The sequence below is a fragment of the Cephus cinctus genome, unplaced genomic scaffold, assembly GCF_000341935.2.
Source record: "Cephus cinctus unplaced genomic scaffold, Ccin1 Ccin1_scaffold1137, whole genome shotgun sequence".
In the NCBI taxonomy this organism is placed as follows: Eukaryota; Metazoa; Arthropoda; class Insecta; order Hymenoptera; family Cephidae; genus Cephus; species Cephus cinctus.
Genome location: NW_014333638.1, coordinates 30299 through 49182, shown reverse-complemented (window position 1 = coordinate 49182; position 18884 = coordinate 30299). Strand labels below are relative to the sequence as shown.

General features: G+C 32.9%; 4 protein-coding genes across 8 annotated transcripts; all 4 read left to right on the top strand.

Annotated features, from left to right (window-relative positions):
• The first annotated feature begins 9 nt into the window (after window positions 1-9).
• LOC107272207 (protein PF14_0175) lies at window positions 10-6585 on the top strand. 3 transcript variants are annotated; one of them, XM_025089534.1, is made up of 4 exons: window positions 10-5298; window positions 5747-5947; window positions 5992-6203; window positions 6450-6585. In XM_025089534.1, the coding sequence occupies exons 1-3, from the start codon at window positions 32-34 to the stop codon at window positions 6167-6169; spliced, it is 5646 nt and encodes a 1881-aa protein (XP_024945302.1). In that variant the 5' UTR covers window positions 10-31; the 3' UTR covers window positions 6170-6203; window positions 6450-6585. The 3 variants fall into 3 exon arrangements, with proteins under 3 accessions (XP_024945302.1, XP_024945303.1, XP_024945300.1); XM_025089535.1 differs by lacking the exon at window positions 6450-6585 and having other exon boundaries at window positions 6004-6321; XM_025089532.1 differs by lacking the exon at window positions 6450-6585 and having other exon boundaries at window positions 5992-6321.
• Window positions 6586-6635: 50 nt separating this feature from the next.
• On the top strand, window positions 6636-11142 carry LOC107272214 (cysteine dioxygenase type 1). Its single transcript, XM_015749141.2, has 5 exons — window positions 6636-7120; window positions 9605-9746; window positions 9825-9939; window positions 10015-10184; window positions 10507-11142. Exons 1-5 carry the CDS (start codon window positions 6870-6872, stop codon window positions 10540-10542), a joined length of 714 nt encoding a protein of 237 aa, XP_015604627.1. The 5' UTR covers window positions 6636-6869; the 3' UTR covers window positions 10543-11142.
• A 145-nt stretch (window positions 11143-11287) lies between these two features.
• LOC112493594 (succinate dehydrogenase assembly factor 3, mitochondrial) lies at window positions 11288-15384 on the top strand. 2 transcript variants are annotated; one of them, XM_015749137.2, is made up of 4 exons: window positions 11288-11422; window positions 13732-13949; window positions 14598-14840; window positions 14965-15384. In XM_015749137.2, exons 3-4 carry the CDS (start codon window positions 14664-14666, stop codon window positions 15142-15144), a joined length of 357 nt encoding a protein of 118 aa, XP_015604623.1. In that variant the 5' UTR covers window positions 11288-11422; window positions 13732-13949; window positions 14598-14663; the 3' UTR covers window positions 15145-15384. The 2 variants fall into 2 exon arrangements, with proteins under 2 accessions (XP_015604623.1, XP_015604622.1); XM_015749136.2 differs by lacking the exons at window positions 11288-11422; window positions 13732-13949 and adding an exon at window positions 14016-14139.
• A 136-nt stretch (window positions 15385-15520) lies between these two features.
• On the top strand, window positions 15521-17192 carry LOC107272212 (nucleoside diphosphate-linked moiety X motif 19). Of its 2 annotated transcripts, none has more exons than XM_025089544.1 (5): window positions 15521-15771; window positions 15934-16276; window positions 16351-16580; window positions 16637-16753; window positions 16854-17192. In XM_025089544.1, exons 1-5 carry the CDS (start codon window positions 15688-15690, stop codon window positions 17118-17120), a joined length of 1041 nt encoding a protein of 346 aa, XP_024945312.1. In that variant the 5' UTR covers window positions 15521-15687; the 3' UTR covers window positions 17121-17192. The 2 variants fall into 2 exon arrangements, with proteins under 2 accessions (XP_024945312.1, XP_024945311.1); XM_025089543.1 differs by having other exon boundaries at window positions 16637-16792.
• The last annotated feature ends 1692 nt before the right edge of the window (window positions 17193-18884 follow it).

The window sequence follows — 18884 nt, the reverse complement described above, 5'->3', positions numbered from 1 at the left end:
AGTGTCACGTCCAATTTGAATAGCACATGTGATGTCTACATCAAGTTCAGGTCATCAGAGACTTTTTAAACAAAAACGTAATTCAAATTTACAGAAAAATATATCGCAATATAATGGAAAGAGTAAGAACGAATCAACACCTAATAGTGCAAACTTTCCTGATCAGATGTTGGTTAATAGTCAGAATTTAGAAGTTGAACAATTGAAAAACAATGGATTAATAAAACAAGGAAATATAGTACAACAAAAACGTATTAACACAGAAAAAACAAGTGATTTAAATGAGGAAGCATGTGATAAGCAGCCAGCTGAAATAAAAATGAAAAAATCTTTTGAACCTGAGAGAAATAAAGAAAAGGAACATGGTCGTTGGTCGGATAAGCATACAGGATTGGGTCCAGGAATAAAGAGTGGGAAGATGGAAGGAAGGAATGGGAGGCATTACGTTTTTACATCCTGCAATCGTGAAACCTGCAGGAAGAACGTTGGTGAACATAATTTGAATACAGAGAAATTAACGGAAATAATAAATAACTCAATAAAGGAAGCTATTCAAAGTATAGTGAAGGAGACGCCGAATATTTTGAGGATGAAGCAAGATTCACTATTGTCAAACGAGCAGCCATTGTTGTCAAGCAATAGTAGCAAAAAACCTGAGAAGATAGGGGAAAAACCAGGAGGCCAAATAAAAAATCTTGTCGCGGAAGATAGATCTACGAATATTTTTAATGGTTTTCATAAAAAAACTGATCCGTTGTCAGTTAATACAAATAACGTATACGAAAATCAAAGGATTTCAAGTGACGTGAATTTTATTAAGAATAATGAAATCATTCGAAATTATACTGTCAATAAATGTAACAAAATCACTTGTCCATACTTGGCTGAGAAATTGGAGTCCAAGTCAAATAAGATTATAAAATCTATGAAATCGTTAAAAAAGCCTTTGAAGCATTCTGCTACTACCGATAATCGTAAAATGACAGGAAATGTTAATATTTACATATGCTCGGAAGCCGGTAATGAGAAAGAAAACCGAGAATCCCGTGAATCAGGTTCCGTTACGAACACAGAAACAGATATAAAAGCTAGTGTTTCAACAATTTCATCAAATAAATTGATCGCCAATTTATTAGAACGTCGAAGACGATTACAAAAATCGTCACTGCAATGCTTATGTCCTAAATCTGAAACCGATTTAGAATCTCGTATCGAAGAAGTTCCTCAGGAGGAAAATCATCTAAATGACGTAGTAACTGGTTCGTACGTACCACCACCCTTAGATCCGGTATTGAATTATGAGACAGCGATTACTAATACAGATCATGAGAATGATATAAAAGAGTTTGAAAAAAGTAATAAAAATTTCGATCGCCTTAACAATAATGGCGGAGATCATTCTTGCACTGCACTGAATTGTCCTTACATAAAGGGAAGATCAATGAAACAAAGAAATTATATTAAAAATAATTATCCAATGAATGTTAAGTGGTGTACAAAAAATAATTCAATAATAGCGAATGGTACTGTTGATGATAATTATTCGTGTACAAAAACGGTTAGTCCTTATACGGTCCTTAACGGTAGATCCTTAAAAGGATCTGTAACATCCGTTAAACAGTCTGATGTGTATAACGCAAATAATAATAAACGAAAAGACCGATTTGGCAGAAAATGGCAGGAATCAGAAATAGAAGAAGTTTGCATATATTGTACGCCAAGAAGAAATAAAAAATTAGAACAGTGTCCTAGAACGAAACTAAATAATATGTTAAAAAAATGTATAAAAGGTACAAAACAAAGGGATCAGCTTTTTAAGAATATTGGTACTTCTCAAAGACGAAATTGTGCTGAACAATGTTTTATTTCGAATAGTACCTTAAAAGAGGAAATAGAAGTAAATAATACCAATTTGAATGAAGAAGATTTACCTGAAAAAATTAACTCTCAAAGAAAAGAAGTTTATGTGGCGTCTTCTTATGGCAACAATGGGAAAGCAAGTGTTGACAAATCAAATGTGAAAGATGATGTAACTATAGTATCTGCAAAGTCTGAACACGAGAAGTCTTCGTTGCTGTTATCGTCTATAAATTATGAGAAAAAATATCAGGATAAACCTCCTGAGAAAATTGGATCAGAAGCACATTTATCTAAAGATAAAGATCAATCGCATCAAAAATATATTTCTAATGCCAAAATTGCATCACCTGTTATGACTTCATCTATTATAACTTCACCTTTTATATCAGATAAAAGGTTAGATACTGTAACAACACAGAAAGTAAAATCAGCGTCAAGAAGCGTTGAACAGACAGTAATTATGGAAGAAGATAAATTAACATCATCAGTCGCTTCAGCGCCATTTTCGAAAATTGAGATGACAATCGAGACTGAAAAGGAAGAAAAAGAAGAATTAGATGGTAAAACCGGGGAAAATTCGGAATCAAAGGAAAATCGAAAAGAGTCCTTTTTTCAACGGGTCGTGAAACGAGTCAAGCAATTTATTGGAATTTCGAATGTCGCTGATAGTATGAATGATAAGAAAAGAAGAGGTTGTGGTTCATCTTGTCGAGCACATCCTAGAAATTTTGTGAACGATGAAGATGTTGAAGAAATGAAAACAGCACGGGAAACAATTCTGATAAGGCAATCATCTAAGGATGTTATTATTGGCCAAGATAAGATGAAAGATGATGGGTATAAGGTAGAAAGTCCTAAAGACGTTTTTCAGATAAATAAGGAGAATGCTTCCAAGGCAAAGTTAATAGTTTTAATAGCTAAAAAGAAAATGTTACAGCAATCTAATAGAAATAAAGAAACTACAGAAAGTAACAAAATAAAAATAAGTAAAGATACCCTTGAGACTCAAGAAGATGCGCAGGTGACAAGTGCAGATGTGACAAGTGTCACAAAAGCAAATGAGTCAAAAAGTTCTAAAGATACAGTAAAATCAATTACCGATCATATTGAGGGATCAAGAAGAATAAAAAAATATAATTCAGGAGAATCAAAAAATCTTGAAAGTTTCAGGAATCTACAATCATCCAATAAAATAAGTGCAAAAAATTCTCAGATTATCAAAGACACAAAAAGTTCTGAAGATACAATACAGTCAATTACCGATCGTATTGAGGAATCAAGAAGAATACAAAAATATAATTCAGGAGAATCAAAAAATCTTGAAAGTTTCAGGAATCTACAATCATCCAATAAAATAAGTGCAAAAAATTCTCAGATTATCAAAGACACAAAAAGTTCTGAAGATACAATACAGTCAATTACCGATCGTATTGAGGAATCAAGAAGAATACAAAAATATAATTCAGGAGAATCAAAAAATCTTGAAAGTTTCAGGAATCTACAATCATCCAATAAAATAAGTGCAAAAAATTCTCAGATTATCAAAGACACAAAAAGTTCTAAAGATACAGTGCAGTCAATTACCGATCGTATTGAGGGATCAAGAAGAATACAAAAATATAATTCAGGAGAATCAAAAAATCTTGAAAGTTTCAGGAATCTACAATCATCCAATAAAATAAGTGCAAAAAATTCTCAGATTATCAAAGACACAAAAAGTTCTAAAGATACAGTGCAGTCAATTACCGATCGTATTGAGGGATCAAGAAGAATACAAAAATATAATTCAGGAGAATCAAAAAATCTTGAAAGTTTCAGGAATCTACAATCATCCAATAAAATAAGTGCAAAAAATTCTCAGATTATCAAAGACACAAAAAGTTCTAAAGATACAGTGCAGTCAATTACCGATCGTATTGAGGGATCAAGAAGAATACAAAAATATAATTCAGGAGAATCAAAAAATCTTGAAAGTTTCAGGAATCTACAATCATCCAATAAAATAAGTGCAAAAAATTCTCAGATTATCAAAGACACAAAAAGTTCTAAAGATACAGTGCAGTCAATTACCGATCGTATTGAGGGATCAAGAAGAATACAAAAATATAATTCAGGAGAATCAAAAAATCTTGAAAGTTTCAGGAATCTACAATCATCCAATAAAATAAGTGCAAAAAATTCTCAGATTATCAAAGACACAAAAAGTTCTAAAGATACAGTGCAGTCAATTACCGATCGTATTAAGGGATCAAGAAGAATACAAAAATACAATTCAGGAGAATCAAAAAATTTTGAAAGTTTCAGGAGTCTACAATCATCCAATAACATAAGTGCGAAAGATTCTCATATTATCAAAGACACAAAAAGTTTTAAAGATACAGTAAAATCAATTACCAATCATACGCAGGGATCAAGAAGAATAAAAAAATGTAATTCAGGAGAATCAAAAAATCTTGAAAGTTTCAGGAGTCTACAATCATCCAATAAAATAAGTGCGACAGATTCTCAGATTACGAAAGACACAAAAAACTCTGTAACTAATAGCAAAGAAATAGAAACTCAAACAAGTTTTACGAATTCGCTAAAAATAATAATTCCGAAAGATTCTAAAAATGTGGACAGTCCCAAGGTATCGCCTGATTTAAATACTACCAAAGAATCAGTTAATTTGCAGGTATCAGAGGATCCTGAAGAATCCTCTGTTTCAACTAACGAAGATAACAACGTTAACCGTATCGAGATTACCGAAAACAGCGAGTCTCTTAGCATAGAAGATGATGACATATATCATTCTTATACAGAATTTATACAATCTAAAAATGCCAAACAAATTGATCGTGTTTGTAATTGCAAAGAACCAGAAAAAGATTTTCAAGTTTGTATAATATGTTGTTGCCCCGAAGATAACTGCAGCTGCAACAATCGCAACAACATCAAAACAATGATATGTGTGAACCCAAGCAACAGTACCCACTGCGACAATCCCCATGAAAGATGCACCTGCCAAAATCCCGTTTGTAATTGTTTCCACCATAACCTAACAAAAAACAACTACAACTGCAATTGTGACAAGATCACTGACGTTGCAACTTGCAATTGCAATATGAACAATAATGTATCTGTCCAAGATGATGACAATATGATATACGTAACTGCTTGGAAACCTACAAAAGATATCGAAAAATATTTCTCCAGAACTTTAGAAGACTTCAAGAATCTTCCTAAGGAGTGTTGTTGTTTTGACAACAAGAAACCATACGGATCCGAGGAATTACCGTATCAAAGACTTGGAGTATTTTCAAAAGTGATGACAGAACTGCAAGAAAAGATAAATCAATCTGTTACCTGCAAGGAATGTAAAAATGCACCATGCCGTTGTGTCTTTAACAACGAATTCCAACCGATCACCAGGGAAGTGGCAGAGGACAAAACTAAAAGGTATTCAACGTACAACTTAACGATCCCTTAATTTCTCTGATTATTGGTAATCTAAATGTTGTATTGTATGCCAAGAATCCTGTTAATGATACCGTTGGAATGGCTATTGGTGGGAAATACCGTAACTTATTTACGCAAGGAATTTCATTTTCGTCAGTAACTCTGAGAGTCTCAACTATAAACAAACAAAATTGCCATGGCACAGTACGTGTGTCTTGAATATCGAGTTGTTTTCGTATTGTTTTTGGTTTTAATCTTATGTGAACAGAATTAGACAAGCAAGTTTTTTTTTCTTTCTAATCAAAGGTTAAGAATTGTTTGAAGTAACGGATATTCCCCAAAAAATATTTACGTATAAAAAAGTACGCAAAGTACAGGAGTGCTGTGAATTCCTCTAATAAAAAAGTATTAAGAATTGTTTAAATTAACGGATATAATTATGTGACAGTTTTGATCAACCCAGATCACAAAGTCAATCACCTAGCAGCTGCAAGTGCACCTTAAATACTTGCAATTCGTTATCGTGGAACCCATCGTCATCGAAAGTTAAGGACAGATATAAACCAACATCCTGTTATTGTCGACAAAGTAGATCAGCAAAATGTCGGTCACATACTAAGTGCTTCTATTGCAAATGCTCACCCTGCAGGTAAGCTACTCTTAATTCCTAAGAAAATTAGTATAATATTTCAGACCTTTTTGTAGATGCACAATATCAAGAGAAACAAGTAGATCAAGATCATGTAAATGCGACAATTCTGTATGTCACCACAGAGACATTCCATTACCCAAAATGACAGACACCAATTTACAAATTTCAAAGAACTTCCAATGTCTCTGCACAACTTCAAGGGATCCTTGTTCTTTCTAAAACAAAAAACCAACATTAGTGCAATCAAGAAAAAGTTAGTAATCACAGGCACGCTAGACTCAAGATAAAATTTACCTACTCAATTTCCACAATTAAGATGAGATGCGAATATCCAGACAATTTGGTTATTTTATCTTCCCATATTTATCGTTTTATCAAAGTCAACACACTTTAATCAAACTATCATTAAATAATTCCTAAGCACGGCAAAAAATAATAAATGTTCATCGTATAGTTATCCGACTATACTAATATTTCGTTGTACATTCGAAATCACCAGAGTTGATAACTACTACAACTACAATTACACAACAACAATTCCGGTCACACTTGAAATTGTGGTTGTCACTAGAGCAGTGATCTTTGGCAGAATCGAAACAGCCATAATCTGGTAATAAGTCAACTACAGCCCTGGAGTAGGGGATATCTCGCGCTGCATATAAGATGCTGTGCTTCCGCTGCTAGACAGGAACCAACCGTAGAGGACGTAGCGTAGTCGTGCTAGAACACTCGATATCTTGACCAGCTGAGCAACAATTTAATTTAGAAGAAAAGCATTTCTTAACATTGATATCCAAGAGTATTCATCAGTTTGAGTAGTCACTCGATCGTGAACTGATTACGCATTGCATGAGTGGTATCTGAAAAACTTGAAGATCATCAGAGAAGGTCCAGTGTAAGTCGAGGAAAATTTATAATAATGGATGTGTGTACGCCGGATTCTCTGTACCACAACAACAATAACAACAACAAGAAGAACACTCTACATCAGAATAACAAGTACAACGACCTACTTCAAGGGAAGGTATCTACTCTTCAGGAATTGATTGATCAATTATATAATGCCTTCAACACCGATGTGGTCGACATTGATCATGTTCAAGCAATCATGGCTTCGTACAAAAGCAATCCTCAGGAGTGGAAAAAATACGCCAAATTCGACAGATACAGGTGATTTGTTTATTTTTTAAATCTATTATGCCAATACTAATTCATTTAAACGTCACGAAGACATTGCGAGCTTTCCAATTGAGAGACACAGTTCGACGCAACATAAATGGAGTCTGACGATTGGTTGGTTCTAGCAGAATATTTTTGTAACCAATTGTTGAGCTTTGTACCGAGTTGTGTCGTTTTGTGCCATAATAAGTTTAATGAACAATTTAATTGGATTAAATGAATAAGATTTTTAGAAGCTTCCCTTTAGGTAGCTTTTTCATTAAAAAAAGAAAAACTTTAATAGTAGGTCTATGCATTAGAGTAATTGAAATAATCCTATAGCTAGTTGGAAAAAATTGACAGGAACATCGCGCGTTATGAAACTGTGGAGGAAGAGTCGAGGTTAAATAGGGGTTATCGCAACATATTTTTCTCAATATACTTTTTGTGAATATTGTGTCTTCTTTTTGCGAACGATGTACCAACTTTGCGCCAACAGAATTTAGCAACCGTGTTCTTAATCTAATATCGATAAGCATATAACGAATCAGTGAATAAAAAATACACATATAATAAACAATTAAAAGAACTTCACAAATATTACCGTTTAGTCAACTAACAAGGAAATTTAAAAAAAAAAGAAACACGTTACTCGTAACGCTATCGATTAATATTTCTTATTAACCATGAAATTGAAATCCATTGATCAAACCAACAAATGTGTCTATATTAATGATCCAATTAATGGATTCCGTCCATTAAAACACATGTGCCAGATAAAATCAATGGTAAACATTTTTTATACAAAATCAACATCACATTTAACTTTCAATTTCTATGATTCGATATTAGATTGAAATATTTAACATCTGATTCACTAGTTAGACGCTATTATAACAGAGTACATAATTATTATGGAGATAAAATCACATGGTACCGCTAAAAACTAATTTATGTGTGATACAAAAATCTATTTTATTTTAATTACTTACAAATATTAATTTACAAATATTTCTCGTGCACTTTTACACCAACCATGACAGTCATACGTTTCAAGAAATTGTGCAACAGTTATTAACTGGCAAACACTCACGTGGTTAAGTATAATCGCAGTGCAAGCTATATCTATATATGCTGCGATTATATATTATATATATCACAGGTTACTGATACAGACGAAGCAAATAGAAAGAGTAAAAGAAAGAGAGTGGATTATTTCTTAAGTGCAAGTGAAATTTAACCAATTTATACTCCAGTCATTTAGTTGATGAAAATTATACTGATTATATTTGATTTCATGCTAATATTAGATATAACATTATATATTTATACCATTTAATGTAAAAGTTTCAGTGTAGTATAAAAATAGTCAAACTCAAAGTTCCATGCTAAATGATTGAGAAATTTAATTCATCCATATATATAAATTTCTCAATGAATTTTATTGATCAATCTTTCGGAATTTCTTAAACGATTAAGAATGCTGGAGAAATGTTTTGCTGTATCAATGAACTTTTGAATTAACGAATATTGCGTATCGCCAAAACTCACAACAATTAAACTTTAATAAATAAATTTTTGTTGTGTAATTGTGATAACCTTTAAAGCATTATACCTATGCGACATTTATACGCGGGGACAATGAGAAACAAAGCCGCATAGTTATGTGCAAAACTTACGTCGTATTCCAATGCACAATTAGAATGCATATTATTATGGTTTACGTTACTTTGGTACTATTGTTAAAATTATACGAGTACAGTCCCCAGAAAGGATTGTGGTAAAATTGAACTGGCAACGCATATCTTGTTATAGATAAATTCTTCGTATAATTGTTACCTTGTACTGTACACATATATACGTCATGTACATATACATACATACAGCAGCTCAAGGCACTTGCCTTGTAAGTGACTAGTTACACACGTTCTCCACGTGTCCATTTCCACTCCTTCGTATTTAGATATGATTTAGATCATCGATTTTTTAGGATGTCTCGCATACCTACAAGAAACTAGAAAACTCAGGAAAAGAGTAAAAATAGGAGAAAGTTGGTGAAAGAAAAATATGTAGAAAATGTAAATGATAATACACTATACATTGTTAATATTTTGATTAACGCAGTTTTACCTAGGACTTTGAACTATAATTGCGAATTTTTTTTATTAATTATTTAACTGTCATTAGAGTAGTATAAACTTTCGATTACGTACTAAAAATATTTCTACTGCTCTGATAAACGTGTTACGCATTCAGAATTGCGGTGTTAGAATTTTCAAATGACTCGCAATGCCCTCGGCTATTGCTAGTTTAGTACAACATAAAAGATTTCTTAGTAATGAGTATGGCGACAGATGTTGGTCGCTATAACTGGTCAATGAGGTTTCTGGTTAGGAAGTATAATGACAGTGAGGGTGTCTTTGGGTTGCAGGTGCCAAATGGAATTTAATAATACTTTTTATTCTTGTACAATAATTAGTGTACCTTTGATTATAGATACACAAGAAATCTGGTTGATGAGGGTAATGGGAAGTTTAATTTGATGATCTTGTGTTGGGGCGAGGGCCATGGGTCTGCTATACATGATCATGCTAATGCTCATTGCGTTATGAAAGTTCTTCAGGGTGAACTTCTTGAGGTTTGTGAATGCTTTATTAGCTATGATTTATTTAGGTTGTATATGTTGAATCTTCACGCTGGTTTTATTATTGTATAGACCAAATATGATTGGCCACGTTCGTGTAGGGACTCTGGCGACAATGAAGAGCCTGAGGAACTTCAAGAAACAAATAAAAATGCAATTGGATTAAATCATGTTTGTTATATCAATGGTAATTATTTTAATATTTATGTAAATTTATAATTGATTAATTTAACAATATAATTACGACATTCATTATTTTCAGACTCCATTGGACTTCATCGGGTGGAAAATCCAAGCACTGTTAATCCAGCTGTTTCTCTGCATCTTTATTCGCCACCATTTTCTTCGTGTTCAGTTTTTAATAAGCAGACTGGTCAAAAGTCAGTCTGTAACGTCATTTTTTGGTCCAAATATGGAGAACGTCGCAGTAGGGTAAATGAATTGATAAATTTTCTTTTTTATCTGCATCAGATGTATCAAAAAAATCTCCGAATATGGATGTTGTTTTGAATCAGCCATATCGCACTTTCGTAGTAATAGTAGGAAACAAAAATATAGTAAACATCAAAGGAATTTAAAAAAATTTCAAATCAGTAAAGTTATAGCACTATCGGTTGTCCAAGACACGATACTATTAATACCGAGGTGTGGCATTGTAAATTCGATGCCATATTCAAATTTGGAGATTCTCCCGATACCCCTGGTATAATGATATTCGATTAGCTAATTAAAAAAACTGATATTACAATTTTAGAACGTTCAAGATGCCAGGGCTCCAGAGGATAATTAAAAATAGTTTCAAAAATGAGAGCCTGCCGTCTCATCACGTTTGCACGCCAACTTTTCTTTCTACTTCAACTGTACGTTGAATATCACTGCATTGGCAATTGACAACAAGCTCAAGCCGAATAATGAATATATTGTTTCTTTTCAAAATTTGACATAAGATATTTTCAGAATAATCGAAATCGATAATTCTGAATATTTCGGTTAAGTATACTTTACTGTAGGTACTTAATATTATTTATACGATATAATTAAAAGTAATTTCATAAAGTAATAAGATGTACCTATGAACATCTCGAAGCTTCAAAGGCTCGAAATGCTAAATGATTGTTCCTTTTGCTCGTATATCTTTATTCTTACGATATAGTACATATACCTAATTAATATTGTACAACCGTTTCCATTTTGATTGTTTCTTTTATATTTTACGCAATTTATCTCACACTTTTTCTTTATCCTACAAACATTGTTGCCATGGTTGTTTACAGCTGACTTTCTTGTATTGTTTACCTACGAAATGAATCGAACTGCAGATAAGAACAACAAATAAGAATCCTACAATAATAAGTCAACCCTCCTCGCTAATATCATAATAAAAAAAAAATACTTAAACACAAGATTAGAATTTCCATTCTATTATCAATGGAAACACTCGTATAGTAATATAGTTTATTTTATAGAGATGACATGAAGTCGCGTAGTTTGATAACATAAAAATGAAAAAGAACAAAAAACAAGAGATATAGAAAGTACCAGGCATGGGTTATCGCATCGTCTTGAACCGTCGAGTTGCTCGACAGAGTGAATGGAATTAATAACGGTGTGTGTAAATAATTAATATGAAGGTTTGCTTTTGCTCTACTGCAATTTTTAAAAAACCTGAGGTATGTATTATTAATAAAAGAAAAAATACAGATAAGAAGTAAAATTCTTATTATAAATTTTCAATTGTCTATAATGATTTTTGCTTAAAATGTGATTTGGAATTTTAGGCATACTTGACAATTGAGTTATGAAATTTTCTTATTAGATATTATTTTAACGTCATAATTTAATTCGCATCAGTATTGTCAATATATACATATACAGGGTGTTTCTTTTATCTCTATATGGACGTGAAAAAGTTCATGTTTTTCGAAAACATGACGAGTTGAAAATGGTCTGGGTCGCTCTGACCCCATGTGCAGCGATTGCCTCACCATCGAAGTGGGCAAGGGAAATGTTGGATAAAAAAAATTATAAAATACTATCATCTTTATTACAATGTATTATTTTAAATATATCAAAGGCCATATTAAATGTAGAGATAGTATTAATTAGTTTTCACAATTAAGATATGCACAGTCAAGGGCTTTCTCAATCCTCATATACAGGGTGTTTCTTTTATCTCTGCCACCCGAAATAACTCGTTAATTATCGATATAACAACAAAATGTTTCAAACAAAAGTTGTACGGTGTGGAGGGGGCCACCAAATGCGACCAATTTTTTTTATTTCGGTAGAGGCGTTGACGTACAGTGAAGGTCACCTTCACTTTTTTAAATAGAATGGTACATTTTTTTTTCAACCATCTTGTGGAGCACCTCAAGTCGCATACAAAAGATTAAGGGGTCAAAGTCGTTCAAGGTCATTCAAGATCAGTATCAATGATACAAATCTAAATATCTCGGATCACTACCAAATATTTGGTACTCATCTTTAATGTCCCCCATAAATAAAATCGAGTGGATTTAAGTCCGGTGATCTAGCAGGCCAGCCTATTCGTGATCCTCGGCTAATCTGCTTATTACTAAATTTTCGGTCGACAGCATTGCGAGCTGTCCATGCAAAATGAGCTGGACAACCATCATGTTGATACCAGAGGTTTTGCCGATCCCACAAGGTTATATCTTCAAGCAGCACAGTTAATATTTCTTCCAGAAAAGCCCTCGGCTAATCTGCTTATTACTAAATTTTCGGTCGACAGCATTGCGAGCTGTCCATGCAAAATGAGCTGGACAACCATCATGTTGATACCAGAGGTTTTGCCGATCCCACAAGGTTATATCTTCAAGCAGCACAGTTAATATTTCTTCCAGAAAAGCCGAAATAAAATATAAATTTGAAAATACCAAATGTCTAAAACTACCAATCCGATCCGAGATATTTAGATTTGTATCATCGATACTGACCTTGAATGACCTTGAACGAGTTTGACCCCTAAATCTTTTTTATGCGGCTTGAGGTGCTCCACAAGATGGTTGAAAAAAAAATGTACCATTCTATTTAAAAAAGTGAAGGTGACCTTCACTGTGCGTCAACGCCTCCAACGAAATAAAAAAAATTGGTCACATTTGGTGGCCCCCTCCACACCGTACAACTTTTGTTTGAAACATTTTGTTGTTATATCGATAATTAACGAGTTATTTCGGGTGGCAGAGATAAAAGAAACACCCTGTATATGAGGATTGAGAAAGCCCTTGACTGTGCATATCTTAATTGTGAAAACTAATTAATACTATCTCTACATTTAATATGGCCTTTGATATATTTAAAATAATACATTGTAATAAAGATGATAGTATTTTATAATTTTTTTTATCCAACATTTCCCTTGCCCACTTCGATGGTGAGGCAATCGCTGCACATGGGGTCAGAGCGACCCAGACCATTTTCAACTCGTCATGTTTTCGAAAAACATGAACTTTTTCACGTCCATACTAAATGACTAACCATTTTCATTTAGGAAATAAATTATTTCGCCTTTAAAAATATTTTAAAAATTCGAAAATGATACAATTGAACGCTTTAATTTAACCTTTAGAATACAGAGTTTATTTTTGTAACGTAAACGACAAAGTGGGGTCACTATTTTGGGGGATCCAAAGTCCCCAGCTCGGTACTCTAAGGGTTGAGAAAATATGTAAATATTTTTTTAGTTCCGTAGGATAATGTTTACCAAATACAGAAACAATGTAAGAAAACGCAGTCTACTCTTGCATAATTATTACGTAAGATGCTCATCGCACATCAAGCGATGGCAAGAATGGCCTTCGAATTTTTTGTTTATGGAAGAAGGCTTCCCTGATGCTACGCGAGCGAAAATTGTTTGCCATTCCATATTTAAAATCGATTAGAAAAACAGAAATAAAATTACGAACATTTACCTTAATAAGTCATAAGTATTACTTTATAAGCAAAATATTTGTTATAGAACTTAACATTGCACACTGGAATTCACCAGACCCACGTTTACTTTGCTTGAGTACTACAAAGATACTAACAGGGCTTGGTAACTGGACTTGTTCGGTACTTCTAGGAAGAAAATAATGTACGAAAGTTGGCCGAGAAATTAATAACTATTCTGAAATATTTTGGGTCAAAGTGAGTGCTGAATTTCGGTTGATCCCAACTGCAGAAGAAGTGTTAATGGTATAAAGTGATAATTGCTCCATTGTCACAAATATATTATACATGTATTATTAAAAAAATATGTAGGTTACCCGAAGAGAGTCCTAATTGAGACCGAAATGTCGTAAACACTTGTTGTTTTAATTTAAGTCACTTGGATGCAATATGGTCGACACTGCAAGACAAATTTCCTCTTAAAATAATATCTCGAGTAAGCACAATATATTTTATGTAACGTGTGTGTCAGAGTTGTAATTTTGCACTCATATACATATGTATATGTAAATATAACAGCGTTATTATACTGACGTTATGGAAATGAATAAGAAATTACAACTAACGTACATGTTACCTGTAATATTATGTTTGCTGGGTACATTTTTAAAAATATTTATTTTTATTATACCAATGAATTTTCTTAAATAGTTTTAAAATATAGACCAGGTTTTTATCCTGAGACATACCAGTACGATAAAATAATAGAATATAAACATATCCAACAATTAGATAGAATTGTTGAGTTTTGCATTTTCTTTAAGTGGGCGCTATAGTTTTTGAAAAGTTACATATGACGGCGCTGTGTTTCAGATGCGCGAAATTGACTAAGATGGCTATGGTAGTGGGTATTATTCTTATTTGTATATGTATGTTTGAATGTTGCATATGAAGAACAAATGTGGGATATCTATATCCTTGAGAAGTGACTAAATAAGGAGTGATTTGGCTTAGGAAAATATGATAAGTTTAACCCATGTACAACGAATCAGACTGTTGTATAAAACTATAATGAAACTTCATCGAGGATTACCAATGGAGATTCAACCCCTTGGTAATAATTATGTGCGTGATGAATTTAGAAGACACAAGACTTGCAATCCTGCGGAAGCACAAATCTTTATGACTGAGTGGGCCGTAAGGATTTCTTAATTCATGATTTATGAAGAAACAATTAAATGTTACAGTATATAGGTTATGAGATATTTGATCTTCTTCTGTGACTTTATTACACCATGTAATTGAAATATTTTTCTTTTAGAATTATGCAATGACCTTAGCGGATCAACTTGGATTACGGGGTGTACATACTGCTAAACCAATAGGACAAGATTTGAATATTAAAGATGTTGAAGAATTGAGGGACGAACAAATTTATCAATTGTACGAATTGATGGTTGCAGCAACTGGAAAGCCTGAAGAGAAATTAGAAAAAACTTGATATCGATATTGATAGTTGATGCATCTAATGGAATTTCTATAGAAAATTTTCATATGACAATAACAACATTTTTATTCTTATTAGTTGTTTTTCAAGTATTTTTGTTAATGTTTTTGATTATTCAATCGTTTCATATCTTAAGGATTTAGTAATGATTACCATATTTATTAAATTATAAGTTTTTATTTAATAATGAATATTGAAAATGTTATTTGTTGATTAATAAAGATTATGATTTGATATTGATTCACTTATCACTTATATACACTCTGATTTGCTTATCATATTTTAAAGGAATTATCTTATTTAGAGAGCTACGAAATGAAGCATAATCATAAGTTATCTTATGTAAATGGTAGTTTCTTTTTGTTGTTTACAATTTTTACGTCCAATTATTATGTATGACATACTATCTATTACTTATTTCAATGCAATTGAAAACTAGCCTAGTTCATATTGAAGACAGGTTATATAGCCATAGTTTCATAAATTTTGTTCATACTAAACTCACTTTGGTATTGTCATTATTTTACAAATTCTATAATGAAGGCATGGAAGGATTCAGCCAGTTTAATCGTAGCTGCTCGTCAAGGGTTAAAACATAATCGTTCGTTACCTCCTACAACTGTAAGTATCAAAAATAGTTAAAAATATACTTCCAATAACGTATGGTTGTGTGCAACTAGTAACCTCGTTAATATTAGCGGATTGGATTATTATGATTATAGTCATCACTTTCCTCGAGCATACCAAATGATTATGAAAAAAACACTTACAAATGCCCTACAGATTCATTATGATTACCGGTTGCTCTGTCTAAAACGTCATCAAAATTCAAGCTTCATGCCAGGAACCTATGTATTCCCTGGAGGACTTACAGAAGCAGCCGATGCTGATTTAAAATGGAAGAAACAGTTTGCAGCATTTGGTTTCGATGGTAACAGTTTCTCATCGCTATTTCCAGAGAATCAAAAACGGCCACAGATATTTAAAGCTGAACTCAATGAATTACCCAGAGAAATTTCTCTGCGTATTACTGCAATAAGAGAGACATTTGAGGAATGTGGAATATTACTGTGTAAGAGATTAAAGAAGAATAATTCTACATCCGAGTGGGCTGAAGTAATTCCTAGTAAGAAAGAAAAAAAATTATGAATTATCATTAACATCGTATAATGTTAAATAAACATTTCTTTATTTTTTTAGGGGCAGAAGTGCAATCTTGGCAAAATAAAGTGCATAATGATGCAACAGAATTCTACAAATTATGTGAGGGTTTACAGTGCTATCCAGACCTATGGGCCTTACACGAATGGAATAACTGGTTAACACCTACATTTTACACAGGAAAGCGTTACAATACTATATTCTTTTTAGCATGTATGCCTATGCTACCTCAGACTAAAATAGAAAGTACTGAAATGGAAGACATTACTGTAAGTTAAAAATATTTTATTGAATTGAATAGTAATTTATTTAAGTATATTTACAGTGGGACACACCAAAGAATTTAATTTCCTCATCAAAAGTTCTACTAGGTCCGCCACAACATTATGAAATTTCACGAATAGCTAATTTTGAATGTCTAGATAATTTATTAGAGTTTGCTGTAAGTCGTGCAAAAATGGGGGTACGATTGTATCTACCAGTAAGTTCTATAATTTATCTTAAAAATGAATGTTTTTGGTAATAAACTATTTTGCATGCAGGTACGTGTTAAATTATCGGATGGAACTGTTCACGTGCTACCAGGAGATTCCATGTATCCTGATTCAGTTAGTCTTATGGAGAAACAAATAATTGATCATTCAAACATGACAATATTGGAATTCCGAAACGTTTCATTAATGAAGAATCGACTGGAGTTTTATGATTTGGAAGTAAAAAAAATAGTTGCAAATCATGACAGTGACGATGGACACCTAACACCTGTGTGCTTAGACAAAATTAACTTAAAATTGGCAAAAAAAAAATAAAACCATTCTTTTATCATTCATTTATATAATCTTATACATTTTCAGATGAATAAATTATTATATTTGTGTAAATTAGAATATAAATTCATTTCTACGTAACGTGACAGAATGAGACATGATGTTCCTGATCAAAATTCTCTTATTTCAATTAAAAATCTCAGCAGTATAAGATGCTCTATTAAAAAAAAAAAATAAACATTCAAAATTCCCGCAGCATTTAATCCATATCAATTTCGCGTAATCGACTTGAACGCAGCTGTACATGATGATAACGTGTTTTTTATAATTTTTCCCTCGTATAAAATATATACTACATTATTCCAGCCAAAATGAATTTGAGTAACTTATAAAATCCGAATATTAAACAAAAATTTCATGAGAAGATCCAAAAAAGAAAATAAAAATATTCCTTGCACAAAAAATATAAAAGGATCTCCTACTACAAAATATACATTCCAGTAAAATTATACAAAACTCAATACATTCGGTTTCCGTCAATAATTAGGTCCGTGCAACAAATGATTCCCTCATAACGAATAGAGGAGAGCCCCTGCACGAAACGGTCACCGCCTCCCGACAACAGCATTCATTCTCTCCAATCAGTACATCCTCATTGCCAGCCTGCATGAATCTCATGACTCGATCCAATTGTTTCGCGAATTTTCTATTATAACCGTCGCAGATGACGCGTGCGTAGTCATCTAATGTAGGAACACATCATGCAGAAAGAATTCTATAAAAGTTCGTATTCAATATACACTCGGTACGTCACAATACGAAATCGAAATACATAATCCGCTTACAAATCGCAATGCATATATTATTGAATACATAAGCGTCGCGGTTCGCAAAAAAGTGTAGAAAGAAAAAAAAAGAAAGAACTCGTTTTCACGAAGCGCGGGTAAATCTGACTTGTCGTTGCGTCGCGTGCACGTGCGTGTGCCGGTCGGGTGCGTAGTAATACAATCAAGGACGTCGGGTGTCGTCTGCTAGGACTACTTTACAAGGAACGAATGGGACGAGGACGATGAGCGCCGACGCCAACGTCGAATTTGCGACAACGCGCCGTTATAAGTATTAGTCACCGGCGTCGAAAAATGATGAAGATGCCACCATTCCCCATGACACGCACGCTTCCGCCCTCTACGTTACACCCAGTATCATATATACACAGCCATGTGTATATGTGACTGCTGGTTGGCGGCCTCGATCATCCGTGAAACCGAAAGGAGACTCACGGAAAATTTTATCTCGTTTATATGAAATCCTTTAAACTGCTATCTACTTTCATACTTGATTGTATTTCACGCGTATTTTACGCAATGTGGATCGATTGATATACCACTACGTGTTGATATTGTATATACGACATGTGTATACATATAAATAAATCCTATATAAATCATTTATTAACTACGTGGGATTTCTGGAGAGTCAGACTTTTTACGTGCTTAGCTCGCAATCGGTAATTTACGTTTTCATTTTTTCTCTCCAATTAATATTTTTGTTTTTTAATTACTTAGGATGCTTTGGTTTTTAACTACCGATTGTTTGCCTGATCGAAAGAAGATACAGAAGGGGGATTATGTATTTCATTCAGTTATATTTACACTTGTTATAGATTCTTTTATTATTATCTAGATAATATGTGTTTATTAGATAAAAAATTTGACTTATAAATATTATTATCTTGCTCAACTTCATCAAGAGGTTGATATTTAGATTTAAAAGTACGATTTGTGAATGAATGGCATTCCTAAATGC

What these genes read in the sequence shown, in the direction of transcription:
- LOC107272207 (XM_025089534.1), top strand. Translation starts at nt 32, where the DNA reads ATGTCTACATCAAGTTCAGGTCATCAGAGACTTTTTAAACAAAAACGT. An exon ending in GCAGAGGACAAAACTAAAAG is followed by an intron (nt 5,299 to 5,746) that starts GTATTCAACGTA and finishes ATTATGTGACAG; the next exon opens with TTTTGATCAACCCAGATCAC. An exon ending in TGCAAATGCTCACCCTGCAG is followed by an intron (nt 5,948 to 5,991) that starts GTAAGCTACTCT and finishes ATAATATTTCAG; the next exon opens with ACCTTTTTGTAGATGCACAA.
- LOC107272214 (XM_015749141.2), top strand. Translation starts at nt 6,870, where the DNA reads ATGGATGTGTGTACGCCGGATTCTCTGTACCACAACAACAATAACAAC. An exon ending in GCCAAATTCGACAGATACAG is followed by an intron (nt 7,121 to 9,604) that starts GTGATTTGTTTA and finishes CTTTGATTATAG; the next exon opens with ATACACAAGAAATCTGGTTG. An exon ending in ATGGAGAACGTCGCAGTAGG is followed by an intron (nt 10,185 to 10,506) that starts GTAAATGAATTG and finishes TTACAATTTTAG; the next exon opens with AACGTTCAAGATGCCAGGGC.
- LOC112493594 (XM_015749137.2), top strand. Translation starts at nt 14,664, where the DNA reads ATGATAAGTTTAACCCATGTACAACGAATCAGACTGTTGTATAAAACT. An exon ending in TCTTTATGACTGAGTGGGCC is followed by an intron (nt 14,841 to 14,964) that starts GTAAGGATTTCT and finishes TTTTTCTTTTAG; the next exon opens with AATTATGCAATGACCTTAGC.
- LOC107272212 (XM_025089543.1), top strand. Translation starts at nt 15,688, where the DNA reads ATGAAGGCATGGAAGGATTCAGCCAGTTTAATCGTAGCTGCTCGTCAA. An exon ending in GTTCGTTACCTCCTACAACT is followed by an intron (nt 15,772 to 15,933) that starts GTAAGTATCAAA and finishes AATGCCCTACAG; the next exon opens with ATTCATTATGATTACCGGTT. An exon ending in GGGTACGATTGTATCTACCA is followed by an intron (nt 16,793 to 16,853) that starts GTAAGTTCTATA and finishes TTTTGCATGCAG; the next exon opens with GTACGTGTTAAATTATCGGA.